This window comes from Muntiacus reevesi, chromosome 10, assembly GCF_963930625.1.
Source record: "Muntiacus reevesi chromosome 10, mMunRee1.1, whole genome shotgun sequence".
NCBI classification, from domain to species: Eukaryota; Metazoa; Chordata; class Mammalia; order Artiodactyla; family Cervidae; genus Muntiacus; species Muntiacus reevesi.
Genome location: NC_089258.1, coordinates 13878214 through 13903673, shown reverse-complemented (window position 1 = coordinate 13903673; position 25460 = coordinate 13878214). Strand labels below are relative to the sequence as shown.

The 25460-nt window shown below is 44.2% G+C and overlaps 1 protein-coding gene across 9 annotated transcripts in view; it reads right to left on the bottom strand.

Moving 5' to 3' along the window:
• AOPEP (aminopeptidase O (putative)) overlaps positions 1–25460 on the bottom strand; it is a 392839-nt gene that overhangs the window by 9996 nt on the left and 357383 nt on the right. For 4 of the 9 annotated variants that reach the window (XM_065947315.1, XM_065947318.1, XM_065947314.1 and 1 more), the window contains exon 14: positions 15609–15725. The exons of 3 other annotated variants lie outside the window; for them this stretch is intronic. In XM_065947315.1, the coding sequence (XP_065803387.1) occupies positions 15609–15725 (117 nt within the window). Of the gene's footprint in view, positions 1–5779; positions 6097–15608; positions 15726–25460 lie in introns of all 9 variants that reach the window. 2 more of the 9 variants (XR_010664620.1, XR_010664621.1) reach the window with 1 other exon arrangement.

The following is a 25460-nucleotide window of genomic DNA, read 5'->3' as shown; positions in this document are numbered from 1 at the left end:
TGCTGTGGGCGCCCACCCAGGGCGCCGCAGCAAAAGCATCAGGACAGCGAGCCTCACAGTCATTGCTTGTCTACTACAAAAGTTCTATCTATTGAATTTATAAAAACGTGAGAGTATCAACTCCAAGGAAAAGCCTGTTAACTGCTGAAAACCAGAAGAGCAAGGTGCCCGTCAGGCGGGCAGTGAGGAGGGAAGGACTGGGATGGGGGGCGGGACCACGCGGCAGCCCAGGAAGACGAGCCTGGACTCAGGACAGTGAGACAGCAGCCGAGCGGCTGAGGGGAGGAAGCCTGCAGGGAGGGTCCTCAAGCCTGGGGCAGCGGGCACTTCTCAGGCCACCCCTGAGAAGTACACCCAGGGGCCAGATGCCTGGGGACTTTGCAAACTGTTTGCAAAGACAGCCTGGTCCCAGCACCAGCCTGAGTTGCATGGCATTTCTACCATTTCAAGGTCGTTATCGCTACCCAAGAGGCAAGCTGTACGACTTCTGGCTGGCTCCTCTGATATCCGGCACCTGCCTTGTACGGTCAAACCATGGCTCAGATTCAGGGACAAGTCCCGTGACCCAATGAGCACCTCTGTGATACAACCACGGCCTTGCTGGGGCTCCCTCCTGGAAAAGGAAAGAAAAACTACTGAAAGATAACTCCCCACCTGCCTACCTCTCCCCAAACTCTCTTCAATCTGAAAATTTCAATGCATCCAGAACTAACTGCTATCAAACTCTAGAACAGGGGTTGCCAACTCTTTCTGTCATGAGTCACAGTGAGCGTCTATAGCTTCTCAGTTCATTTGCCCTGTATCACAGAAGCAGCCATAGGCAGTATGTGAATGAGAGGGCATGGCTATCTTCAGATAAACTTTTATTTTAAAAAACAAGCAGTGGGCCGGACAGCAGTAGTCTCAAGACTGCTGACCCCTGATCTGCAAAGGAAGCCCATGCTGGTGAATGTTTAACACCCTCCCACCCCCGCCCCCAATCCACCAGCATGTCGCCACAGAACATGGAGCCAGGCGGCCTTTGTGAGCCGGCTCCGGCCAGTGTCAGCCCGTCCTGCCAGGAAATCTAGGGTGTTCTTGACTGTGGAGCTTTTCTTTCCTCTCTGGGCCGAACTGCTTTGCACAAGAAACCTGCTCTGGCTTCCTTGAGAAACAGAGCACCTCTCAGCCTAGAGCCAAGTGTGAACGCAAGGCGCTAGGCGTGGGTGTGTGGGGCAGTGGACACTGAGGAAATACCAATTTTAGGAAGAATAATCCCCTGAACCAGCTCACTCCCAGTCCCCCACACTGACCAGATGCTTCTGTCTGCAACAACATAACCTAGACCCTGTGTTCATTAACACTTTACAGTTCTCAATGCTCTTTTATACCTTTTATCTTATTTTTTTTTTTTGGTCTTCAATTTTAACAAGCCATTTCAAAGAAATAAAAATTCTTATAAGAATGCTCCACTACAGGCTACTTACTATCTAATGGACTAATTTCCCAAAGTAGTTTTCAGACATTCCTTAAACATAATTCTTATAATAATGTAACTTGGAACTCCAGTATATATACATATAGACAGATCAAGGAGGAAAAATATAAGTGAGTTCTTCAAGTGGTTTAAATCAGTCAGGCAGAAAACATCTTAAATACTCAACTCCTTTGGTTGGGGGTGGGAGGCTGGGTTCCTTGGAATGGAGTCTGAAAACCTGCCCCACACAGAAGAGTTACTGTGACTGAAGAGCCAGTGGACTCAGAGGCTGAGCAGACATGCTGAAGGGGGGGACAGAACGGGTCAGTTCCAACAGCCTGGCCAACACCCCTCAGCTTGGTTCTGGAAGCCACGCAGCCGCTGACTACGCGGCCCAGGTCAGAAGCAGAAAATCGGCCTACCTTCTGTCACCACAAGCCCAGGGCTACAGCTTGTCTTGGCGCATCTCCCCATGGAGATGCCTGAAAAAGCACCCGTGGCTCCTGTACCTGGCTGCGCCCCTTGCTTTATTATTGAGTATTAAAAATTGTAACCGGTAACTCAGCACAGATAAACAACACAGACACATTATTTTATGTTTGTCCTTATTTTCCAGGTGTCACTGACAGATTCCCCAGCTTAGTGAGGTCCATGTACTCTGATGTGACGACAAGTGCAGGATGCTTCCTCCCATTGATACACCACAGCTCCATTAGTCTTTCAATCATCCGACGATGCCAGAAGTCCATTTCTAGTGTGTTCTAGAAAGTCCCAAAGTGTGTTACTAGCTTTTTACCAAGAAGCTACAAGGGTCTACGAGTCGACACAGGTCCAGAACAAGGACACCTTCTGTGACACTGGGCCACGGTGCTGGGGTCCCCCTCACTCAGCACACCCTAGGTTAGTCAGTGACCTGAAACTCATATGGCCGCACACCTTAACTCACCTCTTGGGCCCGGAACTCATAAACCCCACCTGCCTCCCCATGCCTGGGCCACTCTCCCGGAGCTGGGTCTTACAGCTTCTCCAGCTCTCTGAAATTGCTGTTTCCTTACTCAGTACTTTCTGTCTTTACCGACAATAAAATACAAGCTTGGTGACAGCTGGGGCCTGAGTGGCCCCGGGCCATCTCCAGGCCCTGTCTCAATGCCTGGCACATAAGTATCTGCTTAATAAATGTTTCTGGATGAACGTACCATTTTAAGAACTCAGACTGCTTTTCAGCTACTTTGAAATTACAATGCACGGCTGGAAGCTGTAAAATGCTTTGAAGAATGCCACCCGACCTATTTATGACAGGAAACATTCCTCTTTTTCAGTCCTTTTGATTCTAAAATTTACTGTTGAAGGGGGAAAAAAAAGTCTATCCAGGGAACATGATCTGGGCAGCACATTAAACCTCATTTTGAGTTCCATTTTAGATCTGTAAACAGAAAGACCAAGGCTCATGGCTTTTGTGAGTTAATAAGTCTAACACCGCAATAAACAAATCTACTTTTTCAATTTGTGTCCTTAAATTGGATTTATCATTGCTTTAAAGTGGGTTGACTGCTGCTGAGGGAAGCATGATGGCAGCTGGGGGGCGCGGGGAGACCTTTCCAGAGCAGCTACAGGACAGACGGCCTTTCCAGCATTCCGTTCCGGTGCATCTGGATGGTCTGGGATGTCTCTCTCTCATGCGGCACAATTGGGGGGGGGGGGGGGTAATGCCTGTCACATTGAGATTTCTGACACTTCCCTTCTCCTCTCTCTCACCTTACAGCTCCTTAATTTCAAAGGGCTGCGATCTTCACACTGTTTTAACTAAAGGGAATGCAAAGCTGCCCTGTGTGCTGCCCGGAGGCCAGGCCCTGAGTTAAGATAACAGGCTCTCTCAGCTCTTTTTCCTAACATTGCTGAGTCAGTCCCCAAAACTCTCAGCTCTATGGTAACCGGTTACAGCCAGTAATACCAGATTTTACCAGCTATGACCAGAGCTATGGCAACGCGCAAAACAGGAATCATCCAAACCTGCTACGGGCATCATCACACTTGACATGCAAATGGAGTGTGACAGTGAGGGCCAAAGGTGAGGCCAAACATCAAGTTTTACATGGTCTCTCAGGCAAGTGCCAACCTTTCTTCCTTCTCCTGTATATATACTGTTTCATTTAATGTCATCAATACTATTCAAGAAAGCTGGCTCCAAAAAGTAGAATTCAAGAGCCCATGATGAGTCCATCCTGAAGCATAGTACAGTGAGCCTTCCTGCCCTATCAAAGTGAAAGTGAAAGTCACTCAGCTGTGTCCGACTCTTTCAACCCCATGGACTATATACAGCCCATGGAATTTTCCAGGCCAGAATACTAGAGTGGGTAGCCTTTCCCTTCTCCAGGGGATCTTCCCAACCCAGGGATTGAACCCAAGTCTCCCGCATTGCAGGCAGATTCCCAGTTAAGTCACAAGGGAAGCCCAAGAATACTGGAGTGGGTAGCCTATCCCTTCTCCAGTGGATTGTCCCAACCCAGGAATCGAACCGTGGTCTCCTGCATTGCAGGCGGATTCTTTACCAGCTGAGCTATCAGGAAAGCTCAGAGCCTTCCCTCACTGAGCTTCCTCCCTATCAAAATGGCAACATTCCAATGTGTAATTAGATTGTCAGGAAATCACACACTGCACCTCCTTTCCTCATTAGTATCTGACAAATGGCCTTTGCTTAAAAAAAAAAAAGAAAAAGAGAAAAGACTTCTACTGTTGGCAGAACAGTGACCATGGGTTACTGCCTCTAAAAAGCTCTGAAGGGACACATGCACCTTCTCTCCGTTTCCTCAGGGGCCAAAGTGACCGACTCCAATGGGCCACATCAAGTCTACCAAAAAGGTTTGGTCTCTCTTGAAGGGGTTTCCCTATAGCCTTAGTTATCCAATCACCTTATCGTGTCATATACTAGTCACTCTATTGCATAATACTTGGAGATCCAGGAAACATCATTCTCCAAAAGCTAGGTTTAGGGTATTAAGGATGCCCTGGTGAATAAAAGAGACAAGCTCCTGCCCTCTTAGAGCTTATGGTTCAGTATAAAGTCTAAGAAAAATTCAGTAAACTCATGTTAGTGACAAATGTCACAATAGGACATAACAGGGTGAAATGAGGGCAGTGGGGTGGCCCAGGGGTATAGACAGGAGACCCCCGAGAAGAGGCCACTCAGACGGAGAGGTAAAGGAGGAAAAGACACTAGTTGCTGAACGGGACAGCCTAATAAGCTCAGGGGGTTTCGAGCCCTACCACATGTTCCATGAAAAAATTCAACGCTCCCTTGCCCGCTTCTTCTTAATGGCTACTTCTTCCAATAGCTTCCTAATGGAAGTTAGAGAAATGGACTTATAAACCAGCAATTCCACTTCTTAGGTATAAGACCCAAAAGAAGTGACAACTTATGTCTACACACAACACTGCACCCAAATGTTCATAGCAGCATTACATATAACAGCCAAAAAACCCAAATGTCTATCAATTGATGAATGGTTAAACAGACATGGCTTATCCATACCATCAAAAAATACTTGGTGATAGAAATGAAGTATCAATACATGCAAAACACGGGTGATTCCTGAAGATAGTATGCTAAGTGAAAAGAAGCCATTTACAAAAGGTGTATGTGATCCCATTTACACGGAAGTCCCCAGTAAGCAAATCTGCAGACACAGAGAGACGAGTGTGGCTGCCAACGCCTGGAATGGGGGGAGAGACAGGAATGACAGCTAAAGGCTATGGGGTTTCTTTGGGGGATGACAGACACATTCTACAACTCACTGTAGTGATGGCTGTACAGGTCTGCGAACATACTAAAAACCACTGAACTGTGTATTTTGAAACAGGTGAATCATATGTTAAGTGAATTATTTCTCAAAATATTTGCTATGAACAACACCACCAGAGCCAAGCTGAGGAAGGCTGGCTCAGGAAACGGTACCCGAGGAAACTAGCTGCTCTCTGACAGAGGAGCCCGGGGGCAGGCCTGGCTCCAGGCTGCTCTCCCCACTGCCTGTGGACTTCCGATGCTCTCAGCCTGGGCATCTGCTTCTACCCACTGACGGGCACCATCAGTTGGTCGATCGAACACAATTCCACGTGGTTCAACGTGGCACAGCAACACGCAGACCAAGTAGCTTAAAAAGTCATGTTCAGTGCCACGCCATAAAACTGATTTTTAAAATTTCATACCCTGACAAACCAAAAATGCCTTCATACCACATCCGTGGAGGTGCTTTCACTTTTTAAAAACAATGTGAATTCAATACAATTGCTTTCTCTCTGCTATCAGTCATCAGCACAAACATTCACCTCTAAGAGGCGTAAGCTGCCAGGGACTCCTGCAGGATCTATGCAGCGCCACCTCCCTGCAGGGCAGGCTCGGAGACCACGCTCAGGAGGCTCCCACAAGCTTGAGGAAAGGTGCAATCTATCTGCAGCCTGAAGGTTCCACAGTTCGAAGGCCAGAGAAATCCAACTTTCAAAGCCTGGTGTACCACGGAACTAGAGAGCGAAGGGAGGTGCTTGGGAAAGGCCCGAGGGAAGAAGAGCAGTCTGGGAAGCCACTGTGAGCCCTCTGTCCCGGGGCTTTTAAGGCGCGCTCCACAGGCTGACAGCTCCGTGCGTAACTGTGGAAGAGAACGGCAGTGCTCAGATGGCTGTGCGCTTTCCGGAGGTGTGGATTTCACTACAGAAATCTAACGCAAAAGTACACAAACCACTGACACAGGTATGAAGAACCTAGGGAAACCAATAAAACCCCACACGTTGATTTTACTCTTAACACCATTAGCAGGAATAGGAGCTGGGTTTGCAGTGCTTTGGAAAGAAGAGCATCAGGGCAATGCTATTTATAACCCAGAAAATGTGTGCATCTCTGCCTCTGAGATCATCTGGACAGACTTGGGGGGGTGGTGGTAACATACACAGACAGTAAGAGTAGATAATACCTCCTAAACCTTCAAATATCTATACAACAGGCCCTGTTGCTAAATGGAAGAAGCAATGGCAACAAATTAAATGATCAGGAACTTTTTAAATAACAGTCTGGCTAAACCTACAGCTAAATATCCTCCTTTAAATGTCCTTTTCCTCTTTTATGTACAGATAAATTCTAAATGTCATGACCGATTATAATTGTTTATTTAAAAAAGGTTCATCTAGTCAAAGTTTTTCCAGTGAGAGTTGGACTATAAAGAAAGCTGAGTGCCAAAGAATTGATGCTTTTGAACTGTGGTGTCGGAGAAGACTCTTGAGAGTCCCTTGGACTGCAAGGAGATCCAACCAGTCCAGCCTAAAGGAAATCAGTCCTGAATATTCATTGGAAGGGCTGATGCTGTAGCTGAAGCTCCAATACTTTGGCTACCTGATGTGATGAACTGACTCATCTGAAAAGACCTTGATGCTGGAAGAGATTGAAGGTGGGGGAGAAGGGGACGACAGAGGATGAGACGGTTGAATGGCATCACCGACTCGATGGACATGAGGCTGAGTAAACTTTGGGAGTTGGTGATGGACAGGGAGGCCTGGCGTGTTGCAGTCCACGGGGTCACAAAGAGTCGGGCACAACTGAGTGAACTGAATTGAAAGAAAAATTAGGCAGATTATGCCAGTGGCTCATTTTTTCTTTAAATAACATCTCATTAGCCACAAAGTGTAAGTAAGATGCAGGTTCTGGCCTCAGGAATAGGAGAGGAATACTAATTTAAAAAAAAAAACAAAAAACACTTCTTTGTCATGTGAGATCAGTTTTCAAAAATTCTTTCATCACTGTATATAGCAACTGAGACCTGATTGGTTACAAGGTTTCCATGGAAAAATTCTAGGGGCACTGAATTGAATAAGAAAGAAAATTCCAAGGAAGAAATATCTAGAGATATCTTCCTGACTTTGAAGACATGTTCTAAAACATTAAATGTCTCATAAATGAAATACAACAAAGAAAAAAATACACAAATATAACTAAAGAATTACGTAAGAGCTTTGTTTATTCTCACATTATAAAAGGCACATGGTTTAAAAATCTCGCTATGTCTAAAGTAACTAAGGAAAATCAGCCCAGTCCCTTTTATCACCCATATCCTGCCCAGCTCTCCAAACCCACAAATTACAACGCTGTGTCAAAAGGACAGCTGTGCCCCTCACCAGCACTGCTCTAGCATTTTAAAAAATATTAAGCCACAGTACTTCTAGCTCACATCTTAAAGTTCAGATCCATCAGTGTTTGACTCTCTGATGGTGTCAAAGAGCCGAGGAGCCAGACCCCTTGTCCCTGGGAAGAAACTGTGACAAACGGCCAGATGCTGGCTATGGCAGGTGTCAACCCGCCTTTCCGGAAGCTCATTCCACCTGCCCCCTGTATCTGACCCCGGAAACCACTTGGCTGACTGCACCACACCATTCGGCCTCTCCACAACGGTCTCCTCTTTATACGTTCACTCTGAGAACCTGCCTCCTGGGGCTCTGTCGCATGATGGCTGCCTCCTGACACTGCTGGGCGGTGACCTGGGGAGGCCCCCAGCACAGACTCCCAAAGGGCAAGCGGGAGGAAGAGGCAGCCACCGAGGGGACTGGGCCAGCGCTCTGGCACGACTCCCAGAACAGCCCCGGGGCCTCGGCGACCCTGCAGAGCCCGGGGGTCCTGCCGGGGCCGTGGCGCCAGCCCGGCAGGCTGCCCTCACACACCGCCGCGATCACAGGGCTGACGTCAGCAAGGCCGGGTTCTGCTCCTGTGCTACTAGATCCCGCATCGAGGCGGACCAAGGGGAAGGAGGCAGCCAGCCCGACACACGGCAGTTTACTCACTATAAACTGCTGAGCACCCTGAAGCGGCAACAGAGCCCACCAAGATCACATCGGATCTCTCCTCTGAACTTCCTGTCAGAACAAAATAGCAATGTTCTCTTTAGTTTGGAGCCAGAATGCTATGGAAAAACCACCAGGGCAGAAGGGAAGAGCCGAGTTGCATGGTTGGGAATGGACCCCAAACACTGTGCAGAAGCCGGTCCCCGTGACCAGAAGGAATTTTAGTATAAAGGGAGTGGGCAGAGTCATAGCTACTCATCAGGCTTAGATTTCAAACACATGATACTCACCTAACCTTTTTTTTTTTTAAAAAAAAGTATTTATTTTATTTGGAGGCTAATTAGTTTACAGTATTGTGGTGGTTTTTGCATTCATTGAATCAGTCATGGGTATACATGTGTCCTCCATCCTGAACCTCCCGCCTCCCTCATCATCCTATCCCTCAGCATCATCCCGGTGCACCCACTTTGAGTGCCCTGTTTCAGGCATCGAACTTGGACTGGGGTTTATTCTCTGCCCCTTTAGTATGCATCTCCAGAGCTCTGTTGATCACAGAATGTTTTCAGTTCATAGAAACTACGCTTTTGGTACAAATGAAATTCAGAAATGGGCATAAGAGCTGTCAAAATTTTGTGGGCCTTCAATCATACCTTCCACCTGTAGACTTCAAAGAAAGGCTGTAGTATTTTAAAATAAACAATGAGTTCTCCTATTGATGAAGTATGAATATCCACGCCCTCCCTGCAAAGGGAGGTGGCCAGTTTACATGGTTTTCAAGGGCTCTTTCCCCAGAGGAAAGGCAGTGGTGGTGGAAGGGCCTACAAGGTTGGATGTTTTTCTGTTTGCAATCCACCTTGAAAGTGTCCTTTGCAAGAGCAAAATGTAGACAGATAGATGCTGGCTTGGCTTTTTCTCGGCACTAGTGGTCAAACAGGTTTGTCCTCCCTGCTTCTTCAGATTTACTTGCTACTACACTAGTTTGCAATTCCTTCTTTTTCTTCCATGTGAGACATCTCTGCTTTCACCTCCCCCAAGGTTACATTCTTTGGAGTCTTGAGAGAATACAGTTGGCTCAGGGCAGCCCCTAAACATAGTTAACCAACTTCAAGCTATTCCACTCTGTGTTGTAATTGTCAGGCACTTTGCTAGATGAGATGAAAAAACTGCCTTTTGTGGTCAGTTGCTTTAGAGCAATGGTTCTTTAACCAGGATGACTGTATCTGCCAGATGATATTTGGCAACTTCTGGTGACATTTCTGATTTCCAAAACAGGGGTGGGACAGGAAAGGAAGAGAACTGCCACTGGCATCTCAGGAAAAAGGGCTGGGGATGTGACACATTATATAATGCACAGGACACCCCCCAACAGAGAACTATCCCCTCTGAAGTATCTGTAATGCTAAGGCTGAGAAACTGGTTTAGAGTAACCCCGTTCACCATTCCTGGATAGCTCAGCTGGCAAAGAATCCACCTGCAATGCAGAAGATCCTGGTTCGAGTCCTGGGTTGGGAAGTTCTCCTGGAGAAGGGATAGGCTACCCACTCCAGTATTCTTAGGCTTCCCTGGTGGCTGAGACGGTAAAGAATCCATCTGCAATGTGAGAGACCTGGGTTCGATCCCTGGGTTAGGAAGATCCCCTGGAGCAGGGCATGGCAACCCACTCCTATATTCCTGCCTGGAGAATTCCTGCCTCCTCCATGGACAGAGGAGCCTGGCGGGCTACAATCTATGGGGCTGCAACGAGTGTCAGACACGACTGAGTGACTAAGCACCTCCACCACAGAAAAAGCTAACAAGCCCCCAGGCTAAGGATTCTGTGACCAGATGCTGCTCAGGGGCCCCTAACAGAGGGTAGATTCTACTTCTCTTCTCTTTCTCACGTCCAGTCCTGACAAATTAGAGACAATATATAGGTGGTTTGAGCTCAACAACAAAACTTGACCATTTCACAAGAGAATGTGAATCTTACATGACTTCAAAACCTCTCATGTTGTTAGCAATCCCATGAAGAGGGGATTTGTGGCTCCATATTAATCCTGAGGAGGCGGAGGCTCAGGAACCTTGGCCACAAGTCTGCAGGGAGGAGGCAGGAAAGCTGGTGGAGACTGTGAGATCGTCTTGTCTCTTGTTTTCTTAACTGTGGGCGGCAACTCATTTGTTGCTGTTCAGTCGCTCAGTCGTGTCTGACTCTTTGTGACCCCACAGACTGCAGCACACCAGGCAACCCTGTCCTCCACTATTTCCCAGAGTTTGCTCAAACTCATGCCCACTGCATCAGCGATGCAATCTGACCATCTCATCCTCCGCTGCCCTCTTCTTCTGACTTCCCGGCATCAGAGTCTTTGGAAAAGAGTTGGCTCTTCACATCAGGAGGCCAAAGTATTGGCATTAGTGGGTCACAGAATCAATTTGTGCATCATAATGCACATGTTTAAAGAAAATGAAACAGGAAATAATAGCAAACATAAAAGTAGTTCTGTGAAGCCCTTTTTTGCCAGTTAGTTGTGGTCAAAAAGGCTGACAGCCAGCAGACTAGTCCGGGTACTGCTGTGCAGATTAGGAAAACGGGGCCCAGGAGGACGGGTGATTTGCAGGTGGCCCCCAGCCAGTTGGGGACCTGTGGCCACATCCAGCTTGTTGCTAAGATGTCTCTGCCAGTAGCAGGTACAGATCTGGGAGAGTGGTACCCCTGAACACAGGCTGGGGTCAGGGGCAGATGGAGATATGGTGCTCATTCCTTCCCACCCCAACCTAACCCAGGGGGCCTTTTCCTTTCAACAAACAGTGTTTCCCCAAATACAATGAGGGGATGACCTGGTGCTGATAATGACCTCTCCCAGAAAATTAATTTTCTAGCTCAGCCTACAAACGATACATCAGAGTTGAGCACGGTACTGTGGGGGAACTTTCTAACACCCCACCACTCCCATCCAAGCCAGATGAAACAGTGAGTGGCTGTTTCTGAATTTTCTGAAAACTCACCCGAGGGGTGCCCCAGTTTTGAAGTGTTGAACTGTAGACTATGGAAATAAAGTTGCTTCAAGGTCAGCCGTGGGGCTCTTGGGGACAAAGGTCACACAGAACTGAGGTGCATGGAGCCTCACCTTGTTAACATGGAAAGGCTATTTTTAACAGCTGAGGAGACCTGCTAAAGCAGGCAGGAAATTATTTTAAAAGGGATCTTAGAAAATACCTTTTGTTTCAAGAATCAGTTGTGTATTTTAAAACCGTTATGGGGCTTCCCTGGTGGCTCAGTGGTGAAGAATCCACCTGCCAAAGCAGGAGACGGGGGTTTGATGCCGGATCTGGGATCCCACAGAAACATAACTAAGTCTGTGCGCCAAACTGCTGAGCAAGTGCTCTAGAGCCTGGGAGCTGCAGCTCCTGAAGCCCGTGCTCCCCGGAGTCCGTGCTCCACATGAGAAGCCGCCGCAAAGAGAAGCCCGCGCACCACAGCTGGAGAGTAGCCCCTGCTCGCTGCAACTAGAGAAAGCCCCGCAGCAACGAAGACCCAGAACAGCCAGAAATAAATAACATTATCTAAAAACACAAAAACTTGATTGTTGTTTTTAAAAAAAAAAACCTTTATGGGTTCTCTCTTTGAACCAATATGCTCAGAAACTATAGACAATGCATTTCTATGATAAGTTTCCCTTTCAGTTCATTTTCTGACCTAGTTTAAAGCAGCCCAGCATATGGCTAGAGGTTTCTTTGACTGAGGAGGTAAAATACGGTAACTACTCCTGTAGCCAGTACTACTTTCTAGGCTAAGGAATGCAAACGTCCCCCCACCAATGCCACACTTTTCAGAGGCGGCAACAAGAGTGTCAAGGCAAGGCACACATCACCGTACCCAGCTTATTGCACGTGCCCTCATGCACGTCTCCTTTTAAGATTCTGAACACACGTGTCCCTCCCTGCAGGGCAGACCCGTGTACTCACACCACATGACGCAGCACGCGGAGGACAGGAGGCACTAACATGGATAAGTGTGCCCTTGACAAGCCCACGGCTGGCAAAGAGCATCAACCTGGCTGCAACACCCAGAAATCCTGACCAACAGACTGGACATTCCGTGGATACAACCGAAACAGAAGCAACACAGCCAACACTAATACTGAGCGACACAAGGATCGTCATTAAAATAAACTTCCCGGGGAGACAGCACCAGCCCACCCACCCAAAGAAGCGGGGAGGGAAGGGACAAGTGGGCGTGACAGCAAAGAAGATAAAGCAGCTACTGAACAGAAGGACTGGTGCACGGCGGCACAGGCTTCTCACACAGGAGACGTCTGGTCCGTCAACACGCTGCTCCACCAAAGAGAGAGTTTCGCAGCGTTGGGCAAGTAGGGGATTAAATGCGCTATGGAAAGAGCAGGCTCACCTTCTCAAAAAGTGACCTCACACCTATGCTTTCAGGAGAAATGCTAGTCCAAGAAGGAGTGGCGGGAGAGGGTGCGCTTTATATACCTCCTGGAAATGTGAGCAAAACCGCTGTTGTCATGAGCACGCCCTGCTTCTGTGCTAGACATTCCCCAACCCCACCCTGGCCGTCCTGGGCTGAAGTCTTCTGCACAGACACCTAATTCAGCATCATGGTCCTAGGGCCTGTGGCAGCGCCCTGAATAGTGTCAGCTCCATAACTCACATGCTTCCTTGCCAGGAAATTACCTTTGGAGCCATTTCCCATAGGGATGCTCCGCACACAACCTACCACACTCCAGCACCTTCAGCCATGTTTTGAAGGACTGCTGTGTATTACACATTTAAAAGCCCTGATAATGACTGAAAGGAACTATATGCTTGGTCAAGGAGAAGCACCAAGAATAAAGTCAGAATCCTCATTCTTCCAGCAAATAATTCCTTCTCCCATGAAATGTCCTGTCACTTAAAGTAAAGGCAGATGGGATGGTTAGTCAACAAAATTCCTGCTAATCAGTGTCATAATAAATCACACGTAACTCATGAAGTTTCTAGAAAACACCCTGGTTGGCCAATATCCTATTGCTTTCCTGGTTCTGAGTGACATTTCAAGGAAACCTCACAGTGAGACACGCTGTCAGTGTAACTGACTAGATGCCAGGGCCCCAGAGGGCCTGGGAAGGGGGCAAGGCAGTGGTATGCTAGGCCTCAGGGCCCTACAGCCCTAATCCGGTCCCTATCCACCCCTGACCTCACCTCAATCCTACTGGCCCTGGGGCAGGGGTCAACAAATTTCAGGATGGGGCAGGCCAAACCAGCCCACAGCTAAGAGTGCTGTGGATGTTTTAGAATAGCTTCGAAAAGGAACAGTAACAAAAAGAATTATCTTAAGATGTGGTAATTATATGAAATTCAAGTTTCAGGGTCCATAAACAACTTTAGTGAAACACAGGCACTTCTGTTTGCTGACATACTATGGCAGCTGTTAACAGCAAAGTTCAATAGTTGTGACAGAAACTGTAATGGCCTGAAATATTAAAATCTGCTCCTTTACAGAAAAAGTTTGCTGACCCCTATCCTAGCACAGGTCATGTTCACGCCTTTGCATGCTGTCAGCTCTGTATGGAAATCACTCCTGGACCCCCTGGCTTTGTATGGCTAATTCCTTCTTGCCCCTAGGTCCTGGCTTGACTGTCACCTTTTCTTGTGGCCTTTCCTGAACTCTATCCAGAGACTCTGAGCTCACTTTCACAGGTAACCTCCTCTGTAGCTCTTATATCAAACTATCCTGTTCATTTACTCATGAGCTGTTTTTCCAAAGAACCCCAACCTACTGAGGGTGACCCTTGCCATTGCTATACCCCTTGTGCCTGGCAGAGTGAGGATCTGTGAACTGCATGGACCATGCCAGTTACTTAAACCAATCAAAGCCTCCCCACCAGGCTCCAGTCTCTCAACACCAAAGAGTCAAGCCTGAAGAGACTGCTCGGGCTTTGGACATCACACTGCAGTCTGACACACAAAATAAGCAGCCAAAATAAAACCGGCTACATTTCTCAAGGTTTATGAAGTTACATGTAACAACAAAGCTGATCTGTAAGTTAAGAACACAATGTGCTTTATGTTTATGCCAACAGGAACGGGGGAGACCCCACCTCCCAGCTTCTGGTGAGGAGTGACAGGTGCCCGGCACCTGCTTTGATCTTCCCGCCTTCGTCTGCCCACTATCCGTCACTGGGGCCTGGCATTTCAGCGGTATTCAGTCCTGATTAAAGCATAACCTCATGCCTATAAATAGAAACCTCTTTTAAACACTAATTAAAAATAACAGGCTGGCATTTGGAATCTCCTATAAACAAAAATATAAGAGCTGAAATAAACAGCAACAGTTGCATGTTTGATCTATGCTGAGATGGGTAAAAAGCTACATATGTTCCACTGGAGTTTTTCAATTAACTCCCGAATTTATGTGAGGGTTTTAAAATGTATAACAAATGCCGATCTTACCTTTTAATCTAATAATGAGAAGGCTTTTCTTGACTTACTCCATCTTAAGAATTGTGAAAATAATTTTAATAATATTTTATTTAATCCAACATGTCCCAAATATCATTCTGACATGGTAATCAATGAGAAGAAATTACTGAGACATTCTGCTTCTCCTGATACTATGTCTCCAGTACCCACATATTTCACACTTATAGCCCAAGAGCTACATGGGCTAATGGCTACCATATTGGACTGCACAGCTTTCAAACGTTCATTTATTCTCAAATGAACACAAATCAAATCTGTTTGCTTTTTAAGAGTTTTATATAGGAGAATTTTTCTGTGTGTTTTTTTTTTAATTTAAGATGACTAAATACATTATTTATTATTTTCTATATTAAAAAAAAAAACAACCCTGGAACTCATCTTTGGATTCACATTGCAGTCTTCATAATAAGCTAAAAGATATTAAGGACCACATCATATTGCTTTCCCACAAGCATCCAATTTTGCTTTTCAAACCACGGCTGTTAAGATTTAGTTTTCATTTCCTTTACACATGGCTCCCTTCCTGTCCTAACTGAATGCAACCAAGAAGCTCCGGCAAGTCTGAGCCAAGTTTCCTTAATATGCAACAGGACGGCGCCACCAACATGCACACGATGATGCAGCCGAGTTCAAAATTCAGAAAGCTTCCATCCGTCTGCTCATTCCTTTAGGAGACTTATGTCTGTCTTAACAATTTAAGAGGAAAGGGGGGAACACTCAGGACTTAAAAATACCGTGGTAATGACCATGATCAGAGGCCCCTACTGGAGTACACACAGCCAGGGAAGCAGCTCCCATAGTCCGGGACACACTGGGCCCACCCATCTTCACCAGCGGTGAGGGCCCAGGGTTTAAACTCTGAGGGTGTTCCTGTTACCTCGGCATCCTGCTCCGAAAGGTGGTACGTCCTCTCAAGGCTTTGCAGAGTTCGCGGAGTCACAGTCTTCTGCTCCAAGAGATGCTCCAGAAGCAAGACCAGCTGGTCTGGAAGAAGCTGAGGACAAAACCACACAGCCTGTGAAGATGCCATTCAGCTTACAAGAAATTAAACCCAAATGTTTAGACCAAAGCCAGCCAAACCAGGGTAACCTGGGCACTCGCAGTGGCTGTCTGAAACATGGGAAGACTGGAGACCTGACTCTGGTTAAACCTCAAGGTTTACACTGCTTCTCCAAAGACACTGCATTCTGGCGCCTGATCAAGTCCTACTTTCCACAGGTTTTCATGTTAGTTCTCCATTTAAGGGCAGATCAAAACTGTGTTTATCTTTTTTTTAGGTTGTACACCATGAATTTTTTTTAAGACGTACAATGTGATGCCGATGTACATACACACCATGAATGATAAAAACTATGCTTATCTTAAAACATTACCATGGTTTTATAGATCTTTTTCTTTACAGGATGTATATGCCAAAAAATGCCATTTAGCCTAGACAAATACTCAAGAAACCATCTGATCATAGGTAAACACATGAAAATTTAAAAGAAATAAGAAGTAACTTTCATATTTCCTTCTTTAGCACATCAATCTTGCAAATGTACACCAAGAAATAAAGAGCATGCAATGAAACTAGAGTCATGTCTCATAATCCATTATAAAAACTGTAAGTTTACTATTCCATTAAAAAAAAAGGTTGTTATGTATGATTATATACATACATACACCCACCCACCCCAACTACACAAGGTCACTCACATTCCTGAGTTTTCACACAGGGTAAGTAAAAATGGCATTACCATTTAAAGACAAAAGAAGGAAGATGTTTTTATATATTAATAGTTCAAAAATAACACAAACTAATCTGTGAAGAAACAATACTTGTGAAATCCAAGAACCTATCTGTCTTATTGACTCTACCACAGTTCCTAGACCAGCCTCTAGCACAGAGCAGAACTCAAACTATTGACAAAAGAAAAAAAAATCAATTTAAGATGCATCTTGTAGGAACCAAAAAATATTTATTCTAAAATGAAAGTTTTAAAAGAATTACTATGAAATTCCACTATTCTCGACATTTAGCTTTTCTCCATTCCTGCCTATGCCCAGACAATCCCTGTCAACTAACCCAAATTTACAGTTCTGAAAGTCAATTACTATAGCAACAGAATATTAACAAGAACACCTGGATTTTAATCTCTATTTTGTTCTCTAAAAGAAATTTAAAAAATTATTGGTTTTTGCCCCATCCTCTCTTTACCTTTCAGCCCCCAAGTGTGCACTCCACCTCTGCCTCCCACCTCCATTCACACACACACTTTTCCAAAACGTGCTTGTAGGAAAACCCAGTAGAGACCGCATACATGACATTTACCACGTAATTCCACAAAGAAAGCATTTCCTATTATTTTCTCACCTCACTTTTCTAAGGTCTAATAAAACCCCCACTTCACTCTAGACAGACGGACACAAAGGCACAACACTTGATTCTTGGGTTATTTTCATTTCATAACATCACTCCATCCGCTGAAGAGTCAAAGGTGGATCCTCTCTCAGGCTGACAGAAAAAAGGTGCTTCAGCAAAAACAGGGTTACAACTCAGCACTGACCCTGTAAGGTTATGCATAAGAACACTAGTTTCCTTCCATTGAAACTATTGTGATTGTAAGATGCTTTAAAGATAGCAATTTACAACATAATGACTAGTACCAAAAAGCCAGTTTTCCATTTTCTACAGTTTCAGGCACATGAGGCTACTTTTAATATCTTGTTATTAAACCTGCTGTTTTATAAACAGACCAAGTACAGAACCACAGCTTCTGGGAGCATCCATACCATTTACACCATTTACACCGTGAGCGCTCGGCAATCGGGCCCTCACGGCCCCGGGCAGAGGGAGGCGTCTCACCCAGCCCCTGGCATTGCTGACCAGGAAGCAGAGCTGAGACTCCGTGTGCACCTGGCACCCAGGCTCCCTCACCCTTTCCCATCCCTCTCCCTGCAGTCTCCCTCTCTGGACCTTCCAAGAGGGGCTATTCTCTGGTGGAGGCTAAACCTTCAGCCCCAGCCCTGAGTCTAACCCTCAGTCCCCCCTACGACCACTCCCTGACTGCACTCCTGCACCTGAACCCTTCTCACGGAGTCTGTTCTTCTCCTCAGAATCGTCTGTCCCCCCCACGGCTACATCCCTTTCCAAAGCGGCTCCACGTGCCTCCACCGCCCCCCAACTGCAGTGGCCTGGCTGAGGCCCGCCCAGCAGCAGCCCACCCGCCTGTACCGGGGCAGGGAGGGGGGCGTCCCCAGGTCGGGTCAGAACGCTGGCCAGTCCTGCATCCCCACGGGCACTCTCAAAATTCATCAGCAGTGCTTCCACAGGCAGCCAATTCAGGGCAGCCACAGCTACGCAAGAAGACAGCTTCTAGGGAAAGGCCCGGCCTGATACAGCACAGAACACCCATCACCTGGGGGTGGGGGCCTCAATCACTAACTAAACACAGCAGGAACAAGCCCAGCCAATTTGCGGAATTACAGAGAAGGAAGGAGTAGAAAGAAAAGCATCTCCCTATTATATGCCTGAGCTTACAAAGAGGCCTATTGTCAGTTGAGGATTTGGTTTAGACTATAGAGACCCAGGGAGGAAAGAAACCCTAGGTAAGATGACCAGCTTGGTCTTCAACTTACCCTAACTGGATTTAACCAATCAACTCCAGTTCAAAGTCAGAGTTACTAATATGTGATCCTATCAAAATATCTGGATTCACACTTACACCTCTCTTACAGTTTCCTTCTAAACAAGAAGTTCATACATACCTGCACAGAGAAACAGAACCAAGAGGATCACTGCAAGTTTCTGTCCTCTCCTAATTTTACACAATGGAAAATTACTTAAGACCAAGCCCCCTGACTTAAGATGGGCAGCCAAGATGGAAGGGAGGGGAGTCAAGCCTTGGTGGTTGTTTGTTAAGTTTAATTTACTTTAATTGGAGAAAGGTAAGGAGTAGGCATGCACACACCCCACCAGCTCTCCCTCCTTCACGAAGGCATCCCATGACTGTTGCAAGAACCGGCTTGTTCAGAGACAGGCAGAGGCACCAAGGACCCACAGAGAAGGAGAACATTCCTCCATAATGTGCAGAATTCTTCAGAATGGACTTGTGCAAATGACTTTCAGTAAACAACCTGTAGCCATCTGGCTTTCAGCTGTAACTCTTCTAATTGGGGGGGGGGGGGGGTGTATTTCAAATCAATGATCAAATGCTATTTCAGTACACAGAAAACAAAACTGATTCAGTATCCTTCACTCACAAATGAGTGAGTAAACATTACATAATTTTCACATAAGATTAAAGATGGAAAAGAGGATATTAAAGCAAAAATGCGGTAAGTCGCTCATTTTAATACAGCACGTTTCTCTTTGTAAAATAAACATTTACTCCCTATAAAGCCACCCAATAATGAAAAAGAAGAACTAAGTAATAAACTAAAATGTTTGCAAAGCAACTGAGAGATATCACACACGAGCAGTCGCGCTCAGACGCAGTGCAGGGTGCCACCCGCCCCGGCAGCTGGCACAGCAGCACTGGGAAATGCTGTGTGGGTCACTCCACTCCCACCCACGTGGAAATCAAATTAAATTTCACATGACTTCTAGGCCAACTGTGTTTAATACAGCAGTACGGAGCGGGGTGGAGACAGACATGGCTCTAGTCACACCATGGAGTGATTAAGAAAAACAAAGCGCTCGCTTCAGCGCATTATCTCCTGAGAAAGCAGTCCCTTCTAACATGACAGAAAGAACCTGCCTTTATTTCTGAGGGTCTAGTAGTGCTCACACCCACAGTTCAACAGTGATAGGAATAGAAAGTTCTCTCCCTTGCACAAACAAGGAACTCATGACGAGGTTATTATTTTTTCCATATGGAAACCAGCTTGGTATTTTTAAAATGCATCTGCCTCAGAAATTCAGACAAAATAGGTATGGGGTGCCAAAGTCATGCGGGTACTTGAAATGGAGAACTTTACATCATTAGCAAACTTAGCTCGAACACAGAAAATAAAACACCAAAGAAGGTCAAATCAATACAATGAGATTTGTTAAGAATTTTAGAAGTCTATATTCTTGCTCTAAACATGGAGAATTCCATGACTGCTAATTACCCAGAAATGCACAAAGAGAGAAGAGAAGTCTACCTTGTAATTTTTCCCAGTCAACCTAAGGGTTGAGGCAAGCCGCACAAGTCTGAACAGTTCTAAAGGGTTTCTACGCAGGCACTTGGAAAGAAAACATGGATTTTCCAAATCCACCCTCCAAGTCTACAAGGAGCACAAAGAAAAGAAACCCTGACTCTTTCCGAAGCCTCGCAGCCTCTTGCTGCTGTCAGGGGAGCATCACTCACTCCTGGCTCCCTGAAGACCACCCACACAACCGAGGCCCCTCCACCACTTCTTCCACAAGCAGGACTCTGAAAGGGGCAGCTAGCCTCGATCAGATACTGTTCCCAAACGCATCTCACTACTGACCTTCCACAGGCGGGACCAACACAAGAACCCGGGGCACAGAAATGTCCATGTCAACGGCTGCACCCCTCCAAAAGCAAAGGCGGGCACCTCCCCTCGCAGCCCAGCTGGCGAGCTGCATCCGCACACGAAGGAAGTCTCAGAGAGGCTTCCAGACGGGGAGTGAGCCTGGGACTAATGCGGCCTCCCAATGACAGTGGCGTGAGTTCTATTATTACCCCATTATCACTCTGGGATCTGTGCCTAAATGAAGCATGCTTCCTCCCTGATGCCATTTCCTTTTATCCTGGCTGGAGACTAAAAGCGGATCAATGGGGGCAATACATATGATGTCACTTCACTTTACAGCAACGGCCTCCCTCTCTTTCAGTTTGTCTGAAATACACAGAAAGATCAATTCTTCCCAAAAATGGTTAAAAAATGCTTAGGGAGCATTCTTCTTCCAGAAAAGCATTCTCTGCTATATTTGTCTATGTTACTACGGCAGGAACTGTTTACACTGAACAAAAACAGAAGAAATGGGGGAGGGAGGAAAAATCTCAAATTCTCCGGTACGCTGGCTGAAATTCAACACAAGCAGGGTCCAAACCAGAATCAGGGCGGCTGACCTTTGAAAGTCACACGTTTTCCGGCATAGAGGCACAGTCAAGAGACAGCAGTTGTCCTCTGCCCCTTGGGTTAAAAAGGTAATCCCGCAGATGTAAAAGGTCTTCTAAATAAGATGTCCCCCAAAGTCTTACAAACTTCTTTTTACTCTTCTCAGAAAACACACCCGCCATACTACACACTCTCAGGTGCCCCCAAAGTCCACAGGTGGGACAGCAAACTGTTTCCATTCAGATACTCTTCCTAAGGAACAAGGAACTGACTAAAGGACACAAGACAGAACTTAAATAAGTCATCTTTCAGATTCCGTTTCAAACTAAAATATGTGAAAATCTCTATTATAAATTTTCATACAATGATTTCTGAAAATGGTGTACAACGAAGATAAAATCTACGAAGTTCCTCAAAACAAGAGTTCTTCCTCACGATCCAAAAAGAAACACAAAATCCAGAGTATCGGAACTCTGTTGAAGCTGACTCTGCCTGCTCCAAACACTGGCCAGGGCCGTGGCCCTCACATCACTGATCTTTCATCTGTCATTTTCTTAATGATAAACATTTTTAAGCGAAAAAAAATGAACTATTTAGTAATATATACATAGGCAAGTGTCTGGCCAAGATCTGTTGTCAATGAGTATATCATGATAAATGTTTTTAGTCTAAAATAACAACTTGTATAGCAGAAAAACCCAACTGATCTAAACTGCTCCTGAAAACAAAACTTACAAAGAAAAACCATCCTCTCCATATTGAAGAAAAAGAATACATTTTATAGAACTGCCAAATTTAAGAATAGAAGTCTCTGGTTCATATTACTTTGGGGACAGAAATTTGATTTGCCAACCAATGAAAGTCACCAAATAAAATAGAAATGAACATTTTCTTCAAAATGAAGGAATCAATGAAGAGACATATTTATCCAGCATAGTCAGTATTTCTGATTATCAAACATCTTTATAGACAGTATGTCTACAGACAAGTTCTAGGAAAACGCAAGCATATTTATAGAATCCATTTCACACACAAAAAAAGTATATACTGTGTTTTGGGAAAAACAAGTCTAACAGCTGCAGTTGAAAAAGATTACCAAGTTTTTGAGCCATGGTTTTGTTATGGTGCTTCCAAAAGTGACACCACAGTGACCAAGATACACACCATTATTAGCAAAGAGTACCTGAAATAATTCACTGGCATATATCATTCTCAAATCTCACTCATGTCAGATTACAAAGGTCAAATGTTCATGCACTAACACTTTCCTAACTTTTGTAAAAATATTAGCCAAACTGTATGCAATTTGATACAAAGCATATTATTTAAACTACATAAAATGCAATCCTCTTGTCAGTTCTTATAATCACATACACTAATGGTTTATGTCATAAGAGTTTGGAAAATAAATCTTTGTAAACATTCAAACTCAAAATTCCAAAATATTTTATAAGAGATGCTTGGTATCTTTGCATCTGCTTTCCCTATTTAGGAACTTGCCAGACCAATAACCAAAGGGGCCAAAGGGATACCATTCCTGATCTGAATTTTATGCTTCTTAAGAAAACTACTGCTCATGAAGAAGAAACTATAAATTCCTAAATGATTCAGTCCATTCATCCTGTCAGGACAACACTCATACTCCATATAGGGCTTGTTTAAAGCTTTCTAAAGAATTTGGAACACTTGAAACACTCAGATACTTCTAACTTCTTGTATTCACAGGTTTTTTGGTTTTTTTTTTTTCCCCAATAGAAATCTGCTTCCTTTCTTTAGAATTAATGCTCTTATCTAAGTTAATACTGTATTTAATAATTTATCTTCCAAAAGAGTATACATTTATCTTAAATAAGAGTATAGATTTTTGAATCTGAATTCCTAAGTTATAAAGTGTTATTTTTTAATCCAAAATTGTTTGCATACCAACTAATTTATGACTTTCAAAAGCCCACCATATGAAAAGACCTTTATTGTGAAAACTGACAGTCAAAATCTGTGTGTCAAAATCGTGGCTATGGTATATTAACCATCATGCAACAGAATTTTTTTTTTCATGCAACAGAATATTAAGCAGCTACTGAAAAGAATGAGATGTAACTGTTTCTGTAGAATGCTAAAATAGAAAGAAATGTTATCAAGTGGGTGATAAGTTAGGAAGAAAAGGTAGATTATGGCTGATTTCTGTGAATAACCTTCTAAAGATACACAAAAAGAAATAAACTCTTTACATCAACTTCTTCCCTAGTAACCTACATGAGCTGCCTGGTCTTTTTTTTCTGCCTCTAGATCAAGCTGAACTATTTTTCTTAAATCATGTTAAAAATTTCCCAGTAATTTACTTAAAGGAGAGAAGATCCACTTTATAAAGAAATTTAATACTGCAATTTCAGCACTGAAATGCGCAAATGATTAAAACATATGCTCCAGCAAAGTACTGAGCTAGAAACCTGGAGACCAGGGTCTTCTGTAAAGGAGTTAAAGTAGATCCCCTAGCAGGAGCGAGCACCAAGAAATCTATCACAGTCTCTCTATTCTTAGTCCTAACAACAGTATCTGAAAGCAACATAGATCTCAAAAGTTTTGATGTCACTACTTCTCTAGGCAGAGACGAATAACACCATTAAATCTAAGACGTAAGTTGTGTGCAAGCAATGCTCAAATACTGAAAGAATTATAGAGCACTTCCCTTGCTGCAATCTATTCAGTCAGTCCTCAACACAAGGGTTTATAAGGTATAAAGAATAAAAAGGGAAAAAACAAAGAAATATAGAAAGAATTGAAAATTTTCCAAATGATTTGAAAATATACATAAAGCACTGCATCAGTCACGTGCTCAGATTTTAATGCTGTCATTTATAATACAAATGAACCATCAAATATTCTCAAGAGTTTTTTTCCAAGGGAGAATCAGTAACTGTAATTTCACTCAAACCCAGAATTTCTTCCTTTCTTTAACTTCCGCTATTACTCCCAATATGTCAAAATCAGATAATCTGTGAGGGATAATCTGTTATGAATTTAGTACTTCTAGAAAATAATTGCATCAACATTAGATTCTTTTAACATTCAGTTGAGTTTATTTTGTATAGCCCTATCTTCCTGGTAAAAAGTGGTCTATAATGTGCACAAAATTAAGGTGCTCATATGCACAAATAGAGGCTTTCCCAGGTGGCTCAGGGGTAAAAAAAAAAAAAACAACCAAAAAACCCCCCAAAAAATCCATCCTGCCACTGCAGGAGACCTAGGTTCGATCCCCAAATCAGGAAGATCCTCTGGAGAAGGAAACAGCAACCCACTCCAGTATTCATGCCTGGGAAATGCCATGACAGAGGAGCCTGGCAGGCTACAGTCCGTGGAGTCGCAGAGAGTCAGACATGACTTAAGAGACTAAACAATATTCCTAAGGATTAGGGATATTCAGTCTGAAAACAGTGGCTTCCTCCATTAATTACAGGTGATTAGCATGGGGGGGGGGGGGCGACAGGATTTACTGAAATTAAGTTCTTTAAAATTTTATGGATAAAAATAGAATCCTTCTCTTTTTAGTTTATACAAGTAAAGCTGAGCTCAAACTAAACCATATTTTAACCTCTATAAAAAGAATGTACCTTTTAAAGGCAACTCCTTAAGGGGTGGAACCCGATCTTGCTCATTTCATGTGTCACCTACTTCATGCCAGATACTCTTATCAAATTAAATAAAGGACTTAACGTCCAACACGGAAAGATGGAGTAACACAAAAAAATGCCTCCAAGAACAGCTGTCAAGCAACAGTTCACTGATTTAGGTTAAAACTCTACGGACAGAAAATTTACACAGCTACAGATGAAAATTCAAGCCACAAGTGATGCTCTCTTCTAAACCAAAACAAGTCTCCAAAATACACAACTTAAATATATCAAAACTTTAAAAAAGTTTTGGAAACCTGTATTAATAACAGATTTTTACTTTAAAAGTTAACGGTAAAATAATCGAAATGCCTCCTCAACTGTAGCTGGAAGCAATCAACAAAATGATGGTTCTGCAGTGTATTTAAACAACTAATGAATAAGTTAGACTGCACTGCATGTAACAACCCATCTCGCACGAAGCGCAAGGATTCAACAGCAGACTCTCTCACAAAGACTGTCCCTTTGCTTTCCAGTCTCGTTAAAACTTGTTATTACAGATTATGTTTTAAAAAATTATCAAAGTTAACATCTACAAAAAAGTAAGCCACAAAAACACTAACCAAAGTTGCAAGGTGAGGAAAAGTCAGAAAAAGAGGAGGGAGAAACCAACTCATACTCTGGTGCTCGGTTTAAGACGAACGACTGAAGAACAGATACACACATATACTCAAATTTTTAAGCAGAGAACATAATTCACAAACAAATTTCACTCGTGGGTATTTATTCTGGTGGAAAATACTAACATTCTGTTACTCCTAGTTCCTGTCCTTTCTTCTTCATAGATGCATAGTCAAAACAATATAAGTTATCACTTTTGTTAAGATTTTAATTTTTAATATTCTTCTTATACTTTCTACCAAAGTCAAACTCAACATAAATATTAGTCACACGATGACAATTTGTTGTGGTTTCTGTCATAAAGTTGACAAAGAAACATATTCTTAAAGATATGTACAACCAACCACAACTAAAAAGAAATGGGGGTGTGAGGTGGAAGAGGGTGA